At 34.8% G+C, this 26321-nt stretch overlaps 1 protein-coding gene across 3 annotated transcripts in view; it reads right to left on the bottom strand.

Moving 5' to 3' along the window:
* Nucleotides 1-26321, bottom strand: part of CCDC178 (coiled-coil domain containing 178) — a 193748-nt gene that overhangs the window by 56140 nt on the left and 111287 nt on the right. For all 3 annotated transcript variants that reach the window (XM_068932793.1, XM_068932794.1, XM_068932791.1), the window contains one exon: nucleotides 13262-13411. In XM_068932793.1, coding sequence (XP_068788894.1) covers nucleotides 13262-13411 — 150 coding nt within the window. The remainder of the gene's footprint in view (nucleotides 1-13261; nucleotides 13412-26321) is intronic.

Genomic DNA, 26321 nt, shown 5'->3' with positions numbered 1-26321 from the left:
TACACACAATGCAAGTTCTACAAACCAAATCAGATGCTTTCTTCTTGACACTTCATCACAAAAACCTATGGTCCTCAACCCTTCAGTTGCACCTGTGCAAATCCACATCTTCAGAGAAGTCCACACATATGGATCTGTATGCTATTCTCATGAACTCAGCTGGCCTAAGGAAAGGAGAGTAAGGGAGACAGGGAGTGAGAGAGGAGAAGGGAGTATGCCTGCAGAGCATATTCTGTGTGTGCCTAAGACCTTGGTGTAGTGAACCATGTGAGCAGCATAAATCTACACAATTCCTGAGATATGCCTTGCAGTAGAATGGAAATTCTGGAACAGAACTACTAGTAGAATGGGAATATTTCTAGCACTGTTTTAAAGTAACTAGTCTGGAATTTGCAATGAAATGACAGCATGCTCACAGTCAGCTGAAGCTGAGGGATTTAAGAAGCTACTCCCTAGTTTAAGAACTCTTCTAGACTGCTGGTTACTGCATCTCTGCTCTGAGTTTTCATTAGGCTCATCACAATTACATGCCCAATGAAGGCTGTGTATGAGATGCAAGTAGCTAGGAAGGGTGCTTCTCTTGTGGATGGGGACTATGGGAAGCATTTCCAGATGTTGCCAAGAGTAGCGACAAAGTGCATAGATCTAAAAATATGATGTTTTCCAGGTTCTTCAGCTTTAATGAAATCGACATATTCATGGTCACAGAATAATGCACTGCACAGCCCTTAATTTTGACCATATAACCTTGAGATTTCAATTCACACTTTCTTTATTACAGTGGTAACTGTCTTCTACACCTGCCACAGAATGAAAGACAGGCAGTTCAAAGTTTGGTTCCGTTATTTCCTCCTGAAAGTTACCCAGGAAGGAATTACATAGGAATCTGGGTATCCAGCGGAAATATAAGAGTCATAGGCTACTGTGGGGAGTGCTGGAAAAGGATACTACTTGAGTCAATGACAAAAAGTAGTCACTACTTTAGTTGATCTGAAATAAAGATAATTTTTTGCAAGAAAGAGTTGAAGATAGAAGATTCCACCAGTGTTCAATCTACAAAAGGATCGTGGAAGAAGATGCACAGCCAAGAGGACATCAAGAAGGGAAATTTGGTTTGGAGTCTTTATCGCTGTGTTTGTACAGGAGAACCCTAGAAATAGAGAAACACATTTGGAAGCAATTAAAGGAAACAAGTGGGATCATAGAGGAATCAACATTGAACTTCTCATTACAAAAAAAAGATGAAACTCCTGAATTATCTGCTAGTACATCAATATAGAAATCAGGTTGCTATTGTTTAAAATGATATTTGGGCTTCTTTCTGTCCAATATGATATGTTAGTTCAGCTAATTCACTCGAATGAGCTGAAGAACACTAGGCATACATCTCTGACACCAGAAAGAGAAGCACTATCCATGTTGCAATGCACACAATTACAAAAAATAAAAATAATTAAAAAAAAATCTGAAGGCAATCTTTGAAATATAATCAAAAAATTGCATAAAGGGAAGCAACAGGCAATGATTAGATTCTCCTTCCTTACAACTTGGTAATTTCAAGAATTAAGCTAAAGAGTCTAGTAATATAGGCTCTATAATCGTCTGGAAAAAGATGCAGAATATTCTGGAATATGCCAAGACAGAAAGAATTATTAAGAAAATTTCAGGCCATTAGTGTTAACCTTTTTTTTTTTTTTTTTTTTTGGCAAGAATATAACTAGAAATAATGGTACGGGACAGGATTACAAGACATTTAGAAATGGGTGATTTAGTTAGGGACAGACAGCATATACTCACTAAAGGTAAATCGTGTCTGACAAATTAGCCTGAATCTGATTATTTTAATGTTCTGTTGGTGAAGGAACAAATTAGTGTCCACAATTCATCTGATTTTCAAAACTATATTTGCCACAGAAGAGACCTAGTTTGCAAAGGGGGAATTATGGGCAGTTATTGAAATAGAGTGAAAATTATCTCAGGAAAATGAAAGAGCATGTCAATTAACAGTAACACTTCAGGTGGAAAAACGTATACAATCAGCAGTCAATAAGCACCACTTTACTTGACCTATTACACAAATTGCATTGAAATCAATGTCAAGAACGGCTAGATTTAGAGGTAAAACATATTAAGAATAACAAAAATACATTAAGTTTCTGGGAAATGGATAGTAAAGCTGCATCAACATAGTTTATATCTGAAAATAAGAAAAGTTTTGGTGCTTTCCTGCACTGTAATTCCCACTCCCTTTTTTGCATTCAATCATTCATTCTTCAACCCAGCAAATCCTTTTCAGAAACTGTGAACAGTTTTTTTTTTGAAGGGCTAGATATTTTTAAAATATTTGTATAATAAATGTATTCCAACAGATCCCAAAGCCTGGATTTACTCTAGTGATCCTCAGGGATTCATATCTGAGAGCATTTCCAGATGACTCTGAGAGCATGAGTGCTACAGCTGCTCCTTCAGGAAGAGAATTTCTTGCCTAGGCCACTGTTTTATTTATCTTTGACTTGCGCAAAGGACACATCACAGTCACAACAAAAAATCATGCTTCTATCTTACAGGCCTCTTGGATTAGGTATTATACGTAATTCCTTCAGTCAAGCAAGAAATAGTGGTTTGCTTCATGTTTTTTGGTTTAGCTTATAATAAACTACCTTAATACAGCCCTGAAATTGTTCAGGGAGTACTCAGACTCAGCGTTAAGATGATTTGTTTTAGGTCATACTGCCATATATTTTAATTCCACATTAACTTTATAACCAAGATACATAAAGAGATCTTTGCATCTTCTTTAAGAACTGATACTGTGCAATTATACTTTTAGAATATACTTGGAACGTAAGATTGAAAATTTCCACCAATGCGGCTTATCTGAAAAGGCTACCCTTCCACTAGCGTGCCCAGCCCAGAGCCCTACGTTATTCTGGCTTTGCTTCCTTCAGCATTGCTGACGAAGCTACTTCTTTTCAGCATAACTTCAATATTCTTTTGGAGTAGGATTCTGCTGTTAGATGAACACCCTAATGACTATTTCATCCTTTATGTCTATTCTAAAACTATTTAATTATTCACAGCATGTGATAATACTTTGAGAAAGTGAGGCAGATTCGGCTAAGGATAACTTGTAACCTGTTCATTCAGGAAGGTGTTCTTGGGAAAGGAGGGCATTTTACTTCAAATCAGATTGAGAGAATTCTTGAACCTGCTGAGCCCCTGATTTACTGACATTTAAGTGAGAATGGGTACTTTCATCTCCCTTTGCTAAAAAACATCTAATACCATCTCTAAATCTAGCCACTGGTTTCCAAATGTCCTTTGTTTTTAATCAAAACAAACAAACAAACAAACTACTAATTGTTGGACATGAAATTCTCATTTTCTGCAACCTCAAACATTTCTTTTTCCTGTGCCCCATAATCTGAATATCTTGGTTTTATATTAGCCTGAAACAGATTTTAAGAATTCTTGGTAATTATTTCTAAGTAAAGACTTAACTTTCACCATTCTGCTATGGCCTTCACTGATGGCACAATCAACCAAATTGCAGCAGACTGTCCTTCTCTTTTCTATAATAATTTTATATTCCAGCCTCTTCTAGAGTTTCATTATTTGTAAATAACTACAATTAACGAATATGGTACAATTCATCCATTAATGCTGCAATGCAGACACCTTAATCTCAAAGATACCATTGTTAGGTACTACTTTTAAATACCACAAGGAGCAATAACAAAGTTCCTGACATTGTAAATAACTGTCAGTGCCAAAGCAGTGAATAGGAAAAATGAACAGTAATCTGACTCACTGTCACTAGGAGACAGAATAGGAACTAGAACAGCATGATAGATACCCTCGTTCCCATCAGAGATTGTTTTACTGACAAGAATCAATATCTGCAATAGTGGTAGTTTCATATTTTCCTTGTGTGGATCCCAGCTGCCTTTCTGCTCCAACACTTTACTATTCTTAGGAGACATCAGTACTTGGGTACTTGGGCATCACTTTCTCTGGCAAAGACTTGCACTGCTGGGCATTACTGGATCTGCACTGGCAAAGGCAGCACACCAAGCTCCTCATTACTTACCCTTTCTACAACTTCAAAATCAGATTTTTCTGGACTGTTTCATACCATTTTTTTCTCCAGGTTTGTGATTTTATATTGTGTTGGCCTACTTGGCGTTTTAAAATAATGCGCATAAGATGTTAATGGTTAATGTCTCACAAGGGTAAGAAAAGTACTGTCAGTAAATACTTGTTTGGGAGACCGTAACCTGATGAACCCCTTGCTGTTCTCATATGTTTTCTACTTGTTTTATCAGGTCAGGGGTTTTCACCTAAGAGAGGAGAAGGCACATATAACAAAATATATATATATATATATTTCAATCTGTTCGTTCCAGACAAATCTGTATGTTCTTACTCTGTGTGCCCCAGTTTGTTAATGTAATGCTTTCCAAGAGCATACTATAGCTCTATAGAGCACTGTAGTCTAGTTCCCTTGTTACGGTCAAGGGAAAAGCCACCGACTCTGGCATTATTCCTACGAAGAGTGCTTTGTTTGAATTTCAGTATTAATACTATCAGGACACTGCTGGAACAGAAGAAAGGGACACCTGCTCTTAGTATGTTCCCTTGTCAGTTCCGTGAACGCATGCAGTACTGCATGGTTAAATACCTAACACATGTTGCCCATCTGCATTACTGAACTATTCAAGCCTTGCACAATCTGCAGCAACCATGACACCTTCTAAAGAACGGATCAGAGCAGTTCATCAAAACCAAACAGTTAGTTGCAAATTGCTCCATCAGACTTTTTCCAGCTAATTCTAACTGTGACCACTCTTGCTGATTAATGTTGTTGTAATCCTGCCTGAGCTGAAAGGTTTAGGAAGGTGCAATATAAAGTTTCTACCAGTTTCTAGAATAATCAGTTTGCATAACAGGGTGCATTAATCTTATATGTAAACCTATTAAGAATTTTTTAGTTTTTCAAGCATGCAAGCATGGAAAATGTAGGCCTAATAAGTCTTTAACATAAGTATCCTTAATAAGGCATTTGAGATAAGTTACAGTGTAGCTACGCTTTATAATGCTGAAAGATTCCAATAACTTTGTTTATGAGATAAAAAGAAAAGCAAAAGTATGACTTTTATTAAGTTAGAACATTCTGCTGGTTGTTTGCTGCAAGTGTTTTTGGCGGTTATTAAGTGCGAAGTCCAGCTATTTTGACATGAAATATTTTTATACAGTATTTGTAAGATTAAGCTATAACACTGACCTTAATGATGCTCTTAATGTAAATTTGAAGTAAATGTGAATGACCATGAATTTATGTAGCTAATAAGCAAGCAAATCTCAAAACTATTAATCCACATGGTTAAAAATGAATATGTGAAGTAGGTAAAATAAGATATAGATAAAGTTTTGAACTTTTCCTTGGGAAATTGTTTACTACTCTGCACCATTCTACCTGGGTATTCTACAGGTACACAAGAGAAAGAAAGTAAACAGGTGAAAGAAAAACCATTGGTTTTTGAATTTAGTAATGAAAGGCATTCTGCCTTTTAGTTTTTCTTTAAATAAATCTATGACTCATAGTAACAATTTTAGCATGACTGTTAAGTGTTACCAAAGAAACAAGTACTATATAGGGCTTAAATCAAGACATGTACATAACATAAACATCTCAGAACATTATTATTAGGCTAAAGTTTATTTACCAAGACTAGTATATTGCAAAACTGTTGCAAAGCTAAGTCTCCTAGTGAAATAATATTTTAGTGGATACATAATAGAGTAATAGCAGGAGAGAGGATTCTACCTACCATCTGACTGAGGACTGACTGCCCTCACACCAGGTTTTCCCTGCAATTTAGCATACGGGCATATTAATGCATGAGTCTGTTAGAAGAAATGATCGAGTAGCAGGAAGCGCTAACAATGTCCATCTATTTGTACTGTGGAAGAAAAGAAGTGCTAGTACAGTTTGTCTTCAGCTCTATTCGCCCTGGGCTGTCTGGGAAAAAGCACAAGGAATTGGGGAAAAAAGAGAAAAATGATTCCTTTTAATTCGAGGCAGAATCTATTATGACATAATTAATAAGAAGCTTACATTTGAATGTAAAAAGCAACTAGTGTAAGAACTGAGCTCACGTACTTCTTTGATCCTTTGTCACAAATCATCTAGAAAATGCTACTAATAGTGAGGTTATTGTTACGCAGCAATTCAACATATGAAAAAGTCCCCGTGATTAAATTGTTAGATGTTTTACAAAAGATGGTTTTTGTTCATTATCTGATATTGTTTTACTCAAAGGCTGATATCACAACCTCTTAAGCATCAACTCCTTTCAATACAGCACTGGAGGAATATCTGACCTGCAGTCACACTTGCTGATTTTGTGAAATCAAGGTCTGTGCATAATGGCAGCTCCAGCTGTATTTAAAGCTTGTCTGCTGTAAGAAATTTGAGCCACTATGACTACATGGGATATTGTGATTCCTCTTGTTAGTCCTGAAGCCTCACGTGGTCTCTGAGCAAGAAAAAGGGGAAATTATCCTTACCCTATCTAAGACTATGTGGGGAAGAGGGCAGTTTTTCTTATCCTTTCACCAAAGACAAAAAACCCCCTCAATTTTACGAAGAAATGCATAAGTGGATTATCAGATGTCTGTATTTCTTTCAGATAAACAAAGAGATTTCACTTTCTGCAATGGACACTCTCTTCTGGGAAAGGGTAGGATCTGAATAACACTCCCGTTCTACAAGATACCGCGTTCTGTGACTGCTCCTGCATTACGTAACAAATCTCTAAAGTGGCTAGCCCTTGGTAGGGCAAATGGAATGGAGAGCAAATGGAGAAGAGACAGACTTCTCCTTAAACTAGTTCAATAAAAATTAATCTCGTCTGCTATCAAATTAATAATTTGATTTTACTACCTGTTATATTAATTTTCTAATTGAATCATTTGAACTTATTGAGTTAAGGATTCAAATTTAATGACAACATTAATTTGATCTTTACATTGTTTAACTATAATTAGCTCTCTGAAATTTTTATATATTTGCATAATAGAAAGCTTAACTTAAGATCTGTTTTTTCTTCTCCTGTTTTCATAAGAAACTGGCTAGTCTGTCAACACATAATGGTGTCAAAACTCTGAAGACAGAAACAACCTCAGCTACAAACACACATTTGCTTCTTAGCTAGTGTCTAGTCTACAATAGTTATAAAAAATACTGACTCCATCATCCATTTCCATTCCTGATCAAAACAGCTGTATAAATTTTTTAAAAACTTAATTTAAAAAGAGATAAAAATTCTGGTATATCTTTCAGGACAATTTTCATTTCTTTTACACTGAAATGTCAACAGTTTTATTCTTTACTTAAGATTTGTAAAGAAATGAAAATGGCTGTCTACAGTTCCAAAGTTTTTGCTGCAGTCTTACGCATGTTCTCGCTATTACTCTTGCAAAGACATAAAACAATACAAGATCTCCAGGTAACTGAAATGAATAAGCAAAAAGACCATTTAAATACAAAAGTTTTCTTTTTAATTGTATGAAAATAGCAAGTTACTTCAGTAGGACCAATAATGCGAACCACATAGCATCAGAATTAACTGCAAACTTTCATCTGTCCATTGTCAGGTTTACTTTACATTCTGTTTGGTCGTTCGAAATAACAGGGACTTCAGTTTAAAAAAAGAAGTGTATCACAGATGAGCAATATACTACAGGTTGAAAGATCCAAAAGGACTCACAGTGAGATACATGCATGAGAAAGAGATGAAAATACGTTATCTATTAAAGTATAAAGAACTTCACTCGACTTGCATGACTCTTTGTATCAAGCATGCTGCAGTACTCTTCTGATTCTAATATGAAACTATAGTAAGGATCATTGCACTAATGCAAGAGGATTTGTGACAATGTTGCAGAAATTTTACTGTCAAAACTGAACTGCAGTGTAATGACTTTTGTTATCATGGTTTCTAATAACTATTCAGCATGAATTGACCCTACATATGTTTTACTGCAATAATATGTCAGTTATTTAGAAAGCAGAAAAAGAAAACAGAAATCAATAGAGCCCTCCCCCCACACAATATGGTCACTCCAAGACGGCAGACCATGAATATAATAAATATTTTATTTACATTTTAAAACAATTGTAAATTGCAGAGGGACTATTTTTGAATAAAAGTTATGTGAACAAAAACAATTACCATCAGAAATGTATAAGACTGTGCCACTTGCAGTGCTAAAGACAGATTCAAGCAAATAGGTTCTTCACATATAATGACTTCTTATACCTCCCCATTTGGGAATCAACACTAACTTCATTATAAAATCAAATGCCAATGCCTGCAGCACAACCATCAATGCTTTAGCCCCATACATTGGAAATATGAAATTTTACTCATGGCACAGATTTTGTAAGTGACTAAGTTTCAAAGACGGCAAGATTGTCCAGTATCAGAAGAAAGATTTAGAATTAATTAGATTTGATTTTCACACATATTCATACTCTTGGCACTAATAGTCAAGCCTGTGCAGATTTCCAGAAGAAATTACTGACACGTATCTTCAGGGCAGAAGCTGTATTAATCACTTTATTTTAGGTAAGATTTTGTTACTTAAAGTCCATCAAATAAAGACAAATCTACAAATCTTGCCAGCATAAGTTGTTGTTACCTCAAAATACACGTATAAAAAAATAGTTTTCAACATTATGAAATGAAATCTAACTGCCTTTGAAAGCAAATGCTTAGGGAAAATATTAGGTGCTGAACAGAATTTATTTAAAACCAATGCCAAGATTCACCAGAGTTTATTCTAATGTCATCTAAAAAAGATGGAAATTTCTGGTTCATGCTACTAACGATATCCAACTAAGGATATCGGTTCATGCTACTAAGGATATCCAACGTGCCACTGGGCAGCTGAAAATATGTGTCTCAAATCAGTTTGAAGAATATCTTTGTAAAGGGACATATCTTCCTCAAATGCAGCAAACTATTAAGAAAAGCAAATGAGCGAAAAATAGTATCTCAAGATAGGCAGGTACAGAGGCAATTTTTTATGTCTAGGGTGATATTTGATTGCACTAATATTTGGTATTTGATCAGATTAAAAATTAGGATAATTTTAAATGCATTGCATAGTAGTGATCAAACACTCAAAAAAGCATCTTTGCTGACAGAATATATATTTCATTTTTTATAAATGAAACAAAATATCAGGCATTTAAGTTCTGATCAGCAACTCCCCAAAAATACAATACTCTGTAAAAGTAGAAAATTAACTAGGTAGGTAAAACACTACCTTAAAGAAAGTCATATAGCCATTACATCTCTACATTCATCTAAAACTCTAAAAAGTACATCTAGAGATAAGATTACAAATGAACATTAGCAAATTCTAAAGTTTTTGCTGCAGAGTAAGAATACCCATTAAAAATCTTCAGATGCTTGGATGTGACTAACAAATAATGTCAGTCAAAGGAATAGATAGATTGGAAGCCTCACTAGACTCACCAGAATGACTATCACCCTTCGAGTATAATTTGTTTTCTTTTCTGTAATACAAAAACCAATTACTCCATACGTCCTTGCAGAAATCAAGAATATTGAAAACCTGAACATTAGTACTGTAAGTATAGAGGAAATCAGGTTTTTCACATACAAGAAGTTGGATTGTATGCGAAGTATGAAGAAGTATGCACACAACATATTTCTCAAATGCTTGTCTTTAAGAGCTTAAAATTTTCTAGCATATAAAAAGCAAGGAATGTGCATTTGCGGTTACATTTTGCACCCCCAAAATTTATGGGACATACACACCACAAATTAATAAAAACTTACTGTAGCTTTTCCTTTGTTTTTCATTTTGATGGAAAACATGAACCATCACTCCCTCCCCATATGTAATTCAATTTCATGTTCTATTACTTTTTCTGCCTGTTCTCCAGCTAAGTGTTTTTCCAGGTATTCTTCATCTTCCTCTTCACTCTTCTCCCTTTTTTCTGGAAATTGTTTTCATACTATGCATTCCTTTCTACCTCACAGCAATTTTATTCTCTAGCTACATCAACTCATCTAAGTTCCTCCCTTCAATGAGACACTACTAACAACCAAGTCTGTTTCCCAAATTTGTTTTTGATTAAGTAGCTTTCTTTCAGAAATTGCTATTTCTCAAAAGCAAGACTTTTTATTGGAACATCTGGGGCTTGCTGAGCATGACTAAGGAAAGGCTTTTTTGGCTTCAGGTCCTCAAATAGCCTGTTGACCAGGGTTCAACACGCCTCAGGGCCATTCAGAAGAAGTTTAACACAATTAACATTCCAAGAGGAGGGACTGCAAGAAAGAAACTAGCTAAATGTAATCCAGCAGTTATATTAATACTCATCTGGGATACTGGAGACTCATATTTTTGTACTTATTTCAAATGATGCAAAGCTGATATTGAATGTACATCTTCCACTAGGCTACCATCTATTGCCGCGTGCTAGGCTCTGCTTAAATATCCAAAGGAAAAGCTACCAACACCTAAAAATTTTCATTGGGATAAGAAATCCATCTCATCCATCTCATATAAGTAGCAGTAGGGAGAAAATACTGCTTATCTCCTCCCAAGTGCATTCCCAATATGCAACAAGTTTTACACTTTTCACGGGCAGAGCCCTTACATTCAACAATGCATATTCCCTCCACTCCTCAGTGTATCCTCCTCAGTGCTCAGAAGCTTACGAAGTCATAACAAAACACTCTACGTTACCAAGGCGTTATTTCACTCATCATCATCAAAATGGAGCTCTTTCTAAGGCTGAACAAAGCAGCTACTTAAAAGCCCAAAGCAAACCTACTTGATTAGCTATGGCAGGTGCTATGTCCAGTCAGAATTATTCCAAACAATGTAAAAATAGCTGTTTGCCTTTCATAGCAATATATTTTAAAAATAGCTTCTAATTTGGAGTGTATTATATATATATATATGACATAAAAGGATGAAAGTTTTCAGGATTTAGGGAACAATGAGTACACTTTCTTCTTCTTGAGTGTTCCTGTCACTGTGATGCATATGTACAGTACAGCAACTAGAAAAATCATTACATTGACAGTCCCACAGAATTGATTTTCTGTTGCAGTTGTAATTCAATTATTAGCAAAGCCTAAGAAGAAAATATACCTTCTTTTTATAAGAGCTGTATGTAATCAACACCTTTTTTCTTTTTGTCACAATTACTAAATACTTTATGTGATAATGGTAGAATTATCTTGCTTTTAAGTTGAACTAGTTATTCATTTTAAAAAGAGTTATCAAAAAGGAAATTAGATCTGTTGTCACTGTAATTCTCAAATTAATATCATGCATAGACTTTCTCTTCTTCATACATATACCTCTACTGAATGGCATAGAGGACTGTCAGAAATTCTAAATATTATCATCACTAATTTCTATCGCAGGCTTCGGCATATGTGGTACGATGCTGATTATAAGCTCCTATAGAATACTCATAACCATTTTCTTCAGAAATAAGATTTTAAAAAGCCAAACAAATGATTATGTAGCACTGCTGATGAAACTAGATCTTGTTAGTGTTACATTGCAATTTTGCTATTTTACTATGTTTATTTTATTGTATTCAAACTGAGAGTGAAAAAGGTAATAATATACACCAACTCATTTGCAATTTTCTTTGCTTCCAGACTATACCATTGAGATGTATGACAATATCATCCGTACTCTGTCCAGAAAAGGTAAACTGTTGAGTGGGAAATCTGTTAAGAAATATTAAATTTTGAGAATGTAGAAGACAAATATTCCTACACTCAAAAGATTCAGATGGCAGCCTAACACAGACACATTTTTCTTTAGACTTGGTAAAGAGTATGCCCTAATTCTGCATTCAGGGAAAATACATTCCTTTCCTTCTATAACGTAACCATTTTAAGAAAATATTTTGATACTCATAGCAGTGCCTCTGCTCTAATATTGACAGAACATAATTGACACTCATTTGGTGAAGAGAGACAGGAGATAATTTTTCATATTTTTGATGTGTTAAATCTCCAACTTGTTCTCCAAAAATAGCTAGCCTTATGAATATATTCTTAAAAATGCTTTTGTTCTTGAAAGGGCTGTATAGTTAATGAGACTATTTGCAAGGGATTTTTTCATTGATATTTGTCAGCAACAAACTGGATACACTGAATTGCAAAATTATAGATAAACTCACATGATATATGCAGAAATGAGCAGCTGATGATAAGACATATGATGGCATACAATGGACTGATAAGAGTGAAGCTTTAGCAAGTAATTTGGAATTGACATCTCATTTATTTATTTGCAGAATTCTACACTGCACTTTTAGAAAAGGGACTGAAATATCAGTGTATTAGGACTTGATTCCAACATAAATGACCTGAATTTAAAAAGATTCTCACCTGAAACTGTTGATGTGAATTTAAGGTTTGTGGGCACAAGAAGAATTTAAATGCATATTCATTGTCAAAAATACCGAAGTGAAAGATAAGCAAGGAACAATGCAACTAAAATATCTGAACAATATTTTTGTATTGATCATATTTTGAAAGCTAACTATACACACAAACAAGAACAATAAAAAAGACTTTATACATATATTTACATTAACTGGACGTTTCCACAGCAGTTTTGCAACATGTCACTTGATTCACGTTCCATGACACTTTAAAAAATTAAAAAATGTAATTCTATCCTTGTAAATGCAACTTTAGTCAACAAACATCAGATCTGTCCGCTATACTTCCATCATATTCATTCAACTAGGTTTTACCTTTTTTTCATTGTCATTTGTAAATTAAAGGCTTACAGAGCCTGACTATAGCTGTCATAAAACTCACAATTCCCAGAAAGAGCCTTCTATGGAGAAGTTATATGAAATGGCAAAGTACAATTTAATTACTGGATAATATAGCTAGATACAAAAATAAATACATTTCATATTCAAAAGAGAATTATGAATTCTTGAATAATGTATCATGAGTACCTTATATGAATTTCTCTGTGAAAGGAAAAACATGTAAGCAAACAAAGAATGGAAAATACAAAGAGTTTAAAATTATATCTAAAAAGAAAATTAGAATTCAGGTCATAGGTATTACTAGCACATATTCTACTGTTTTTAAAGAGCTGCATTGATCAAATTAATTTTAGAGAGAAGAGAAATGACTGCAGAATTGACTGAGTTATATTAGCATTTTACCTGATGATGATCTCTAACTGCAGCTTCCACCTTGATTCTACTGTCATAGAGTTCTGTGAGGTTTTCTTTATCTTTTAAGTAGTAGTTCTGAAAGATTTGATATTCTTGAGCTAACCACAGATTTTCTTTAATGATTTGCTCCAGAGTAGCCTAAAAAGAAAAGGAATGCTGCCTGAATCCACTGGAAATTCACTGGAAGGAATTCACTCCCTGAAAAATACCTTTCTAAAAAATAAAATTTTAGGTCACAGCTGCAATTTTTTTGACTCAATCAGTTATGAACATCTGCAAAATATAGGTGACAAGACTACAGACCCAATGAAGCCAGTGAAAAACCTGCAAATGAATTTAAAGTGGTTAGGAATTTGCTGCATATATTTATATTGTTGGTGAACAGTATTAACAAATTATTGGTAAAGAAAATGATGTTCCAAATACTTACAGTAGAAACTACTAAAAGGAACATGTGTTCCACCTTTTTACATAAGCCCACTTTCTGGATAGAAATTATCACGTCTTATTTGCCAGAGAATCCATCAAATCCTCACGCACATTTTACTTTTCAAAATTCTCATTTTCCGAGTTATTTATAAAATTGACAAAATGTAATGTTCATGTTCTCACTTAATAATTTTAATGTTTCCTGATTCAAATTCGATTAACTTAATTTTTAAAGACTAATTATATTTTTGCCTCTCATCCTTTGCTGGCAGGTGCAGTTAAGGTTATTAGGCATGTATGCTTCTGTAATCAGAAACATTTCAATTGCTTTTAAATCTTATCTTGACTGAATTTCCTGGGTTTATAATGTGCAATCTCACAACAATCACACGATTTTCTAGGTATTATACCTTAATCTATAACAATATCTATGATTCAATTTAATTTTAAATTTATTTTTATAAGGAATTCTGTTTTAATTTTTGTTATTTTTCCATTAGCAAGCGTTGATGGGGAGGGTAGCCCAACTAGACTATCACTCCTTTAATTAGTTGAATCCTGCAATTTCAAAGATCTTTGACATTTACAACTTTTTAAATTTCAACACTGAAAACAGCATAGCTGATTTCCACGTTTCAAAATATTTTTTCAAAAATATTTTAATATACTTATTTAAAATAAATGTTTAAAATATTGTGTTTCATGCTGGTGATGACAGTGCTACCCGGTGGAGAGGAGAGATGCTTGAAAGGGACCATCTGGCAAACCTGAAACTTAATGAATTTACATATATTGTTCCGTACTATATTTGGGCAGTATTTCTGTTAAAAAGGGATGCATTTTGTAAATTAGAGGAGTGGAGGAAATTTTACAGTTATGAGAGGGTGTAGAAGTCTGGGCCAACTAATTAAGCTCAAAAGTCCACGTGGTGAGTGTTTGCCGCAATCTAAGGCAATATTTTCTTGTAATGTGAAAGCTACAGCCTACAAACTGCTAAAGGCAGAAGAGTCCGTTTAAGAGTCTTGGGTATGCGAGAGGCCTGTTTGTAGTCCCGTGTGCCGAGTACACTCTTGCTGAAAAGCAGAACTAACAGAATAGCCAGAGCAGCTGAAGCATACGACGACATCAGCTGCTCTTCGGATGAAGCCTGTCTACCCAGCAGAAGAGAGGACAGAGAGCCCTGCAACTTGACAGTCCCAAACTGCAAGTGAGATGTTAGCGCAGGAGGCACAGAGCAAACAGCTGTCCTAGTAGTTGCCTCACCAAGGAACCAAAAAAATGGATTGCAAATAATTGCACTTACATTTTTGGGAGAGGAATGTTCAAAGTTACTCTGTTTACTTTCCTGTTGTTCTCTCCCACTTCAACAGAGTACTATTTAAGTCAAAAGATGCATGTCCAAGGCAGAAAAATTAGCTCTTGAGCACAAAGCACTTCAGTTTAATTTTCCTACTTTTGTAGCTGTATTTATACATGATTTCTGAGAAACTTTATTTAGAAGCTCGGCATAGTTATACAACTAAATCTAAAAATTCTTAACGTATAGAACACTTACTCCCTACATCATTAAGGTATGAAAACGCAATGCATTTTTTAGAAACCTGAAAACAGTAAAAATAAACACACATTTTAATGAAGAAGATGCAATTACCTCCTTTATTAATCTTTAGGGATAGGTAAAGCCTTCTTTTCAGACTGATACCTTCATTAATAAACATATGATGATTGACATTAATATATTGACATTCAGTATCTGCAAACGACTAATTTTTTCAGCATTGACAATACTTTCACGTATTTAAGGAATCTGGGAAAGCTACTGAAAAGGTAACTATTTATAGAAAATTAAATCTATATGGTAACTTTCACCAGTATAGATACCTCAGTATAAAACCAGTCCTATTATTTTGTATAATTTAAAATAGTACAGACCTTTTGACAAAGAATAACAGCACACCAAAGAAAAAAATTGGCCTTCGCCAGATAGTCAGTAGCTCTGCCTATACGACCAGTTAAACTAGTCGTCCAATTCAAAAAAGTGCTTTGCTGCATAGCCTATGACAGCTGAGACAGTTAGAGTGAAATGGTTCTTTTTCTCAATTCACTGTTCTGAAAGGAGAGCTGAGGATCAGAATACAAAGAGCATACATTCTTTAAATACTCAGAAGTCACCTACTGAGGTTTCTAGAGTGGATTTCCCAGAATATAGACCAAAAAAAAATCTTTAAACGCATTCTATCTTTATGAAAGAGAGGAATGGTTAAACTGCGGCCAAACTCAGTATGTGAGAATATACACTACACTTTCTTCTCCCATTCTAGGAGAATAGGAATATGAATGTCAAAACTGAAAATAAGATGGTTAAATATAGGATCCTGAAATTTGTTTTATCTCTGCATTTCAAACTTCTGCACTCACAGACTTGTGAACTGATAAAAAGCACAAAGATTCATGTGTTCAGTCTTTCCCTTCTTCAGTAAAACTTGAAATGAAAGACTTCTGATACATTAGTCACTGTCTACAGATATGTTTGTGTTCTTCAAATATTTTGAAACTGATGGCTGGAATATGGGAAGAAATTTATTACATTTATTTGTTTTTGTCTGATTCAAATGAAGTACCTTTCTTCAGGACAAAAGGAAGTATAATTCAGAGGATTTTTTGAAGACTCTTACACAAAATGAAATGATTCTCTAAGTAGAGAAATCAAATGAAACTAGCAAATGCCATACCAAAAACAAATGAAAGAAGATAACTTCTTTGCACTACGTGTAGGCAGCATGTGTGGATTCCTGTTAATATTAAAAACTTATACAGGTTTAAAAGGAACATAGACCTTCCAGGAAGATTATTTAATTAAAAATAAAATCGTTGTGGCCGAAATGCTCTGAGGGCTTTGGAATTATTCTGGGGAAGTGTTACAACATGATTGCCTTGTTCGTATAGTCATCCCTGGACATCTGGTATCTGAGGGGGAATACTGGGCTTTGATGGAATTATACGCTTTTATCTCTTTACATTCTCTTATTCAACACAGCAGCTTGGGAAGCGTCTCTGTCTTCCAGGGACCGCTGGAAGCTGGAAGACTGTTGTTTGCTATACACATTTGAAGCTGAATTCCTGACTGTCATAACATAAACTGGTATTGAAATAAAAAAACTATGTGAAATCAAGAAAAAATTAAAACACCAAAATCCTTCCTAAAAAAGTTGCAAATAACTGTTAGGACAAGTGCTGCTGAACTATGTAATAGAAAAGCAGATGCAACACCATGCAACCCAATGGTAAATCATCAGTTCAATACCTTGGGATATATGGAATTATTTTATGGTTCCACAGTTGTGCCACAAGGTTTTTTAAAGAATAGCAGAGACCAATCTTAGGTTCAATGATTTTGTTCACATAATGATATATCTATAAACATGATACAAATCCCTGTGACTTACAAAGTCAGTTATCAGTTTGAACGGCCACTCTGACAGCAGTGTCTTGTTCAAAAGATAAGAACAATTGATTTTGACAATCAGGTGCATCAGCACAATAAGCTAAAGGATCTATAGGATTAAAGGATCTATATTAATTGGTTATACTACTTAAAATTGATGTTGTGAGGAATGAATTTGGCTTCCCGAAGCAGGAATGATTGTTTCTTTTGTATGTAACAAATATCCCTGTTGGAGAATAACCCATAATGTGATCAGCCAAAAGAAATCACTTATCTTAAAATTACTGTGTTCACGTGCATCCACCTCCCCTCCCCATAGAACTTTCCAATAGGAGTTTAGTAAAGTTTTTCCAGTAGTGTCTGTTGTGTGTCATATGGTTTCCCTTCTAAGGGCATAAACAGCATGTTGACTCCGAATGCCACACATTCCTCATAACAGAGCTGACAATGCCCCATCACTGGAAAAGAAACTTATTGTAAAGCAGGTAATAGATTTTTCTCCTCTTTGAGGAACTACTGACATACCTAATGCTGAATTAGCAAGTAGTTTGGCTCCTAAAAGTCACAGAAGCTACTTAATTTGCATAACAATCACTGACTTACTCTCCTTACTTGGGATCTTCTGTTCATGCTGCCACCAGCATCTGTTGGTTGGTAAACTCATGCACTGAGGATCATGCAGCTATTCAGTAAATCTCCAATACTGGAACCCTGTTAAGGCATGCTGTGCAAACACCTGAGACCTGCTTGAACAATCTCTCGCATGAGTCAGGAGATTTACCTTGTTGATACTACATACTGTTCTAATAAAATCTGCAATCCACTTTTTTGGTCTCTGAGCTGAAATAGGTCTTCCCCCACATCTGCTGCCAAAGTGAAAAAAAAAGCTAACTTAAGAGTTTTTGACACCAGCTTTGCTTCTGAAACACAACGTCTTTTTACATCCTTGTTATGAATTTTTGCTTTACTCTGTACGGGTGGAGACTTAGAAAATGCACCCTAAAGTATATATGCAGACTGACAGGGAAGTGAGAGTTCATATTTTAGAATATTCTGTTAGAGACCATTTGGAACCAACTAATTTGTTACTCTTTCTGAAGGGCACATGTTGCATAACATTTTCTGACAGATCGCATTTTGCTTATCTGCCAAAAAAGGTAAGGAGAATTAGAGTCTTTCACTGATAATACAGTAGGTCAAATGATAATTCCAAAAATTTTGAAAGAAGTAAGTTTAATTCTTCAAGGGCTCTAGTGGAGAATTAATATGGAAAATAAAAACAGATATATATTAAATATTTACGAGACAATTTACGTCCCTTTAATTTGTGGAAGGCAAGCAGAAACTGCTACTGATGAAGACAGATCTTCATGACATCCAGTGCCAGGACTGTGTTAGGGCTCAGTACTGATTTGCTGGCAGCAGCTTGGATATGTCACTTAAGTAAGTCACATCATTACTTTCCTTTCTTGATATCATGGAAAGAGATTGGTATCAAAGCACTGAACTGGAAGTACAAGCATGACTCCTTCAGGTAGTAGGGGTCATTGACTCCACCAAAAGTGTCAGGAATATAGCTTCAGAAGGCATAACAACAAATTAGTGAGCCCACAGAAGTGAAAAATAAAAACGTATTAAAGCAAGCAGAACACAAGTGAAAGTTCAAAGACAAAAAGAAATTGAATAAATAACACTGCTGTTGCAGAAAATGTGAATGACAACAGACATTATGAAACAGAAAGGAAGAGCAAACACATCTTGCATTTGATGCTAACTGTGGAAAAGTGTAACTTTAAGACACTTTATTACAAGTTAATTGGAAACAATTATTATGCTATACAGTGCCAGTGAATTAGGCATTGATTGAGGAGGACCTCACCAGATTCATTGGCTCTGAATGCTAATGGAGCAAGCGTCATTCAAAGACCAGAAGAGAGAAAAAGCAAATTCTTTAAAGAGCTATGTCACTGGTAGAAAAATGCCTCTATATCACAATAGATGCTTACATTTTTTTGAAAAATAAACCTAGTTTTAAACCAATATTTGTATTTGACTGAGAATAATTTGGAAACAAGAAATATCAGAGTATTCCTTAGAGGTACATTACGCAGGCTACTCTTCTACACACAGACTCACCTACCTGTTACGAATAAAGCCAATCTGTAAATATAATGGGTTGCAATTTAGTATCAAATCTCAGATCACATTTGATAAATGTATTGAAAAAATTTTGCAATTACAAAGAATTAAAAACTTTCCAATCCTACATCCTCCTCCACACCTTAAGTTTAAATTGTTTGTCTAAAAAGAAAAAAAAAAGTTTACGATTTCATTATTGGTTTCTGCATAACATAGTTTTAGACTGTTAAACACTAACTTACTTGCCTATTATTGCATCATTAATTTTTCTTCTACATCGTCACAGTTTGATTATAAATACCTGTCAATATTTTTAGAGCATATCATGAGCACTAACTTCTCCTTCAGTGCTATTATAGAAAAGATGAAACTTTATGGGAATATCCATTTATTTATTTCATATTGACTAGTTAAAGAAATATACAGGCCCTCTATTTTCTCATATATTTAGGGATGGAGAGTTTGTATGACTAGAGGAAAGGCTAATTATTCAAGTAAGGTCATTAGATACACACTTCCTTTTTGTCATTACAAAGACTAACATTTTTGATAGCACTAGGCAGAGAGGATGAAGCAAATAAATAATAAACCTCCTTATTCAAATGCTAATGCAAAACCAAATGTTCTTTCACATGTATAGCTATAAAGACTGAAGTGAAAAAGATATCAAAAAAATGAAAAGTAATACTGAACAGAATATCCATTCCCTTCACACACCTGCCATGCAGCTTCTGCATGTCTCTAAAGTTACAGAAGAGTGCGGATAGATTCACGGGATAATTGTGTCAATTTTTGATTAAATTATTTGGGAATTTAAAAATATTTGTTGCATCATTATATAAAACATGGAAACTATATTGGATTTTTCAGAATAATATACTTTATTTTGACAAACGCTGTAGCCAGCCATAAAAACCATTAGCACCTAGTTCTAGCTCTGCAAACTCATCCAGTTTAGATTTTCACATAGTCAGAGGAATTAATTTTCAGACTTGGCATCCAAAAGTTTTCATAATTATTTGAAAAATGAAAATGTCTAATGACTAAATCCCTTGATATTGGTAATCAGTATTGCTACTTAGCTCTAAATAAATGTTCTAAATGAAATTTTGTAGCTATGTACTTTGGCTAAACTCAGCTATGTACTTTGGTCCACTGACAAGCCATTTGGCTTCAGTGAACTTTGCCACAGCAATAATGCACAGGACTGACACCCAGTGGTCCTCCTGGCTGAGATTTTTTTAAACCACTGCCTTCTTTGTAGTCGTGTCAATATAAACATATATAGTAAAAGTTGAGTTTCTGAATTTTTGTTAATGAAATTTCTCTGAGACATACTGTATAGGTAAATAGTTTGATCCTCATCATTATTTCTTATGGAATTCTGAAATACAGTAATTGATGATGGAGAAATGCTGACCCATTTACTTCGGTAATTGCTTAAAATCTAGTAGGCAAAATTCCAATTATTAAGATTAGATTTAAACTTGCTTTTAAAGTACTTGTTGAAATATTCCTACTGAATAAATTTCAAAAATATATTTTATTTTTTGTAAAAAGATAAAATAAAAATAATTATGAAAACTTCATTTCAATGAAGAAAATCTCAATCTCATTTTAAAAGCAAGCAGAAAAAATTTTGCTTTTCCATAAGTCACTTTTCAAGTAGGATATAGATTTTTAAGATTTTAGATTTTTAAGTAGAGAATGCATCTCCACTCCTCCCCTTTTCCAATTAGAATGAAACTTTTTAAAACTTTCAAGAATGCAGCTTAGAAAACTTTCATTGAACAAAATTAAATGTATAATGAAACACTAGCAAAAATCTAAAAAAAAATTTTAATGCATCGCTTTAAAAAGTAATTACATTTTGTAGCAACTCTATTGTCTTTCTTAATAACAAAATCAGAAATGTCCTGCTGCTATAAACAAACAAGGACAACTATCCCAAATACTTTAAATTGAGTATAGCATTTTTCCCTCCTAGAATTATACAAAATCCTGCCAGCTCAACAGATGTATGGAATGTGATTTTTTCTGTATAAAACAGGAAACACGGGCATTACAATATAACTTCTGAGCAGGTAACTATAATACACATATACATACACAGAATCTCTCATTTTCTTTATCCATGTAGTTATTTTCCCAAACAACAGTTCAGGAAATACTTACATAATGTTTTAATAGCTTGTTTGAACTGTTTGCCATTGGACTCAGGCATATATTTAAGTATAATAACGGTAATGAATTTTAAAGAAAACTATTTTTTCTGATACCAAAATCCCTGCTTTTCTGCTGATTGCAGTTCCGTTTGTTAGCACTGCTCATCCACTTCAGAACTGTTACTTTCTGTAGTGATGGCACAACAGTTGTATTTGTGCTACATAAAAATTGTAACCCCATTTATTTTGCCCATTCTTGTAGTTTCAAATGTTGTTAACACAACTGAAGTCACAGGCATGCCCCCTGAGAAAGAAAAAAAAAACTACATTGTTGGGCTCTGGATAAGCCAAAACTGAGTTTTATGAACATCCACCAAAAAGCACAAATCAGTACATTCTAAAACCAAACAATCTCAGAACCAAAACCACTAAGATAAAAAGGCTACTACCAGCAAGAAAGCTTTTCAGGAAATACGTTCTAACCCTTTGAGGTCTCATGCTCAGCACATGAACAGACACAAGCCAAGAGAGCTACACACAATGTCATTTCCTCCTTAACTGCAGAACCTCCAACAAAAAAAGAGACCCTTCAAGGACAGGAAAGGAGAGAAATAAGGATGAAAAGTATTTATGAGTGCATTGCAAAATTTGAAGAACTTCATTAGTATCTTTCTGTCTTTGAGTGATGTGCATATTTGTAATGTGAATGCTCCAAGCAGTTAGTCCCCATAGCCACAGTCATCACAGGAAGTCACTGAGTTCTTGAAGTAAATAGACTCACTCTATCACATGCTGCATTAGCTTTGAGTTTTCCTCGGTATTACTGCAGTAGTTGATAAGAATATGGATAAAGCTTCAGAAGACATTAAGAAGGGAGACGTTTTTCAGCAAAGCCACTGATACAGGTTCAGCTTTGATGGGTGCAATCCAGTTATAGAGAATGGCTCTATTTGGGTGATCTCACAAGATGCCTTGACATAATTCATATCCAGTTTATGTAATCTTGTCATGGCCATGCCAGCAGTTAATATGAACCACTTTGCACATAAGATTAAGAATTCTGTCTTCTCAATATCAAAAGAAAGAATTCAAGAAAGTGGAAAATACTCTCAGTTCTACACATACGACATACAGAAAAGTAAACAGAAATACTGATTCTGTGATTTAAGAGAAACTCAGGAATCATCATGAGAAAAAATGTAGGATAGAGACGTTGTATCCAAAGGGACATCAGCTATGGCAGATGAGTCATGAAGGCCTGAAGTTTTTATTCCCTGATTCCTTATCAGGGACCTGTCACACATGATTCTGCTTCAGCAAGAGCTAGACTCTTTGCTGACTTTGGAAGAACTGCTTCTTTTACACGCCGAGGGAAAAGATTTTACTGCAGCATTTTCTAGTACTATAAAAAAAATAAGGCTAGCCATTCATGCTGTACTTAAATTTGAATGCCTTCATCTGTGAGTTAAAGTTCAAAATAGTCATGTTAGCCTCAGTTACTCCAGCTACCAAAACTGGAGGCTTTTTCTTTATCCCTCAGTTAGGATAGTGAAACTATCTGTGTTTAACACTGGATCAGGACCAGAGGAGGACCCTCTGTGGCCTCTTTACAAACCCAAGAACCTTCACCAAGGTACTGACCATTCCGGTTGTTCCCCTTGGACATAAAGTGTTCCTGTTCTCCCATCTGGACAACAGGCTGATCATCAGAACATGAGAATGCTTAGTACTAGAGTGCCACTCTTTCAAAGCCCATTTTTAATGGTGGACAATCAAAATGTCATGTCATCTACTCCCCAGTAGTAAGAGATGAGGTCTGTACACAGTACAAATTGTCTTTAACAACCAGAAAGTAATAGCTTTCTGGTTGTTGGCTTCCTAACAGTTCATGCCAGAAAGAGACAGGGGTATAAGCTTTGGAGATCTATGACGCTCATGGAATGACTATCATAACCAAAGTTCAAACAGGGTATGATACTCATCATATATTGTACCGCTAAGGAGTCATAGTTTAGTTGCCATGACAGGTAAGGAGGTCAGGAGAGAGAAAATGTGAGAAAAAGGGGACCTGATGCCAAATCCTTTCAAAACATTTTTGTAATACAATCTCAAAGACTTTGTCACCAGGAGTCTGTGCTAGAGGTGGGCAGGCACATTCTGGGGTGAAGAGCGATTTTTCATGAGCAGTGTAGCAACCAGAATCAGAGAATCAACTCTTCAAGACAAATTCCATCAACATGATTCCTTTCTGCTATGAATGCGGGATTTAAAAGAGCAACACATAGGCTCCCTGCCTCCTCCTATGTGATTCTCATCCAGATCCTCAAGGACAGGTGTAAATCAATCAAAAGTATCTGACCTTTACAAGTGACACAAAAGCAAAATCTTATTTTCAGAAACACTATTAGATATGAATGTCAAAGTACATAAATACAGCACTAAAAGCGCATTAGACACAAGGAATTCAGTGGCTATCGTTGAAGAAGAAACAGGAGACCTATGAACAAAATGATATCCTGGAAAAATCTGTGGCAATCACACACGTTCTCACTGCTTGCTGTGTTGCAACAGAAATCGCAGAAGAAGAGCAGGACACAGAATTAAAAGTTTGGCTTCTGTTATGACTGATCACAGTATAATTTTTCATACTCAGAACACTGTTAAAATCTCTAACACTAATATTCGAAATACAATGTATTTGTTGACAGACTTTACACAATAGCACAGTACAGATTCTACAAAACCAAAGAAAGGTACTACGGAATCTAGGAGGTGAACAAAATTTATTTGACTGTTGTCTGCAGACAGCAGCTTAAGACACATCAGTTATCATGTGTTTATCTTATAGAACAGCATTTCTAATATACTTTATTACTATGTGACTATATAAGAAAAATGTTTCATATTTTATATTCATATCAAAACAATGTCATAGTAAAACTTCAATAATAAAATTATAACCAAACTGCTTGTTCATTGTTTGTAGCACAGTTCGGGACCTGCTTAATGATTTACTCTTCACGTGGCATTCAAAACTCCTCACTTTATTCTGGTGCTATCTGCGCTACCTGATTAAGATGACACATTCAGCTTTTCCAACTTCAAACTCTTTTCTTCTACAATCTAATAATTTAACCACTGAAAATATATATTTTTGCTATGCAATTCAGTGGGATCATTTTGGTTCATTTTACATGACCCAACTGTTCACGGAGTAGATTGCCTTTGAAAATCCATATATTTGGGGGATTATTATATGGCTGGAATTTAACAAAATATACCTAAAATATGCTTTGTATTATTTAGCATGATATCACATAAAAATCCCCTACAAGTTAGCCGTTTCCATTCTTTATCATGAACACTTGGGGAAAATAAATACCTTTAAGGAAAAGGAGTAGGAGTGCGTAGGAATGTCTAAAAGCCTTATTTTCATAGAACACTACTACAGGCAAATAACTTCTTCACTTCACAAAACTCCTTCTGCTTTTGAATGATCAACTATCATCAGAAATCTTCTGCAGGATGGTAGAGTAGTACTTTCTAAAATAGCACCTAAAGTAGCATGTTACAGTTTTTCACAACAGCCATATACTGTCAAGGGCAAAACCTACCTGGAAAAAATTTGAGCTTCTGAGTTGAAAGAAGTTGCCATAAAGTCTTCTCGTACTTGTCTCTATCTCATCTGCAGTATTTTAAGAAACCTGCCCTCAGTTCCTGATCTGTTTGCACAGTGTTCAACTGTCTTCTGATCAGCAACAAATCATTTTGAGAGACGTGCAAAGAGTTCTGATCAACTCCAGCATGACTTTATAACCCTTTTAAAGTCTATAGCTTTTCTTGGATTATGATGAGATGCAAAGAAAAAGTAAACGGTGAAAATGAAGCTCAGTTAATATTTTAGCATATATTTCATGACCTTATAAGTCTTTCTGACCTTCATGAAAGACTGCAAAGAAAGAGAATGACAGAGGACTTCTGTCTGTGCAACTAAAGATAAAAGACACATTTATCCACAGAGATTTGTTTAGTTATTACAACATTGTTGCTGCATTACCAATAAACTGAAGATTTTGGCATTAAGACCTCTCTCAGCAATAAGTACTTTTTTTTTCAAACAAGAATCAAAGCACAATCAAATTAATCTTTACACATACTGCATAGTTGAAAACAGAACTTGTATACCCTGAGGGCTCGTCCAGCGCCTTAATCCCAAAACTAGACTCAAAGAGGGTAGATACTCACACAGATCACAGTGATGGAACTGGATCTAAGGGTTTAACCAACACTGAATTTTAGATGAGACACAACTAAATGTGCTATTGCCTCTCACCCACAGCTAAGTCCAACATGATACATTTTGTACCGTTTCATTTCTTCTTCTTAGGAGAAGTCTCATATATTAGTTAAGTAAGATCGTGCTCTACCTGATTTGGAGCTAAACAGTTAAAGCACATATAACTGAAATAGCTAGCCAACTCAACACAGGCAGAATACTGTCTTCCACGTTTTCTAGTTCAGACCTCATCAGGATTGGCAACGCATAATCATGTCACTTTTAGATTGTTTAGCTTCTTTAGGTGCCTATTATATAAATTGAAGTGCACTTTATAAAACAGCTTTAATATAAAGCCTCTCATTCTACAATGACAAAAAAAAAAAAAAGAAATACAAAGAGGACAATTAAGTAAACTTAATCTTTTCTAGCTCTCAGCCAAAAGTCTCAGAAATATCATGTCGTTCTCACAGAATGCCTTATAGACACACAAATGTTCCGTCATTCTTGTGTTATATGTCTCCTTTCTTACATTGCATAGTTAACCTTACTCGCACAGAAAAGAAGAAAACCATGTTTTGAAAAGAAAAATAT

This window comes from Struthio camelus, chromosome 2, assembly GCF_040807025.1.
Source record: "Struthio camelus isolate bStrCam1 chromosome 2, bStrCam1.hap1, whole genome shotgun sequence".
Lineage (NCBI taxonomy): Eukaryota > Metazoa > Chordata > Aves > Struthioniformes > Struthionidae > Struthio > Struthio camelus.
This window is presented reverse-complemented; position numbering and strand designations above follow the sequence as displayed.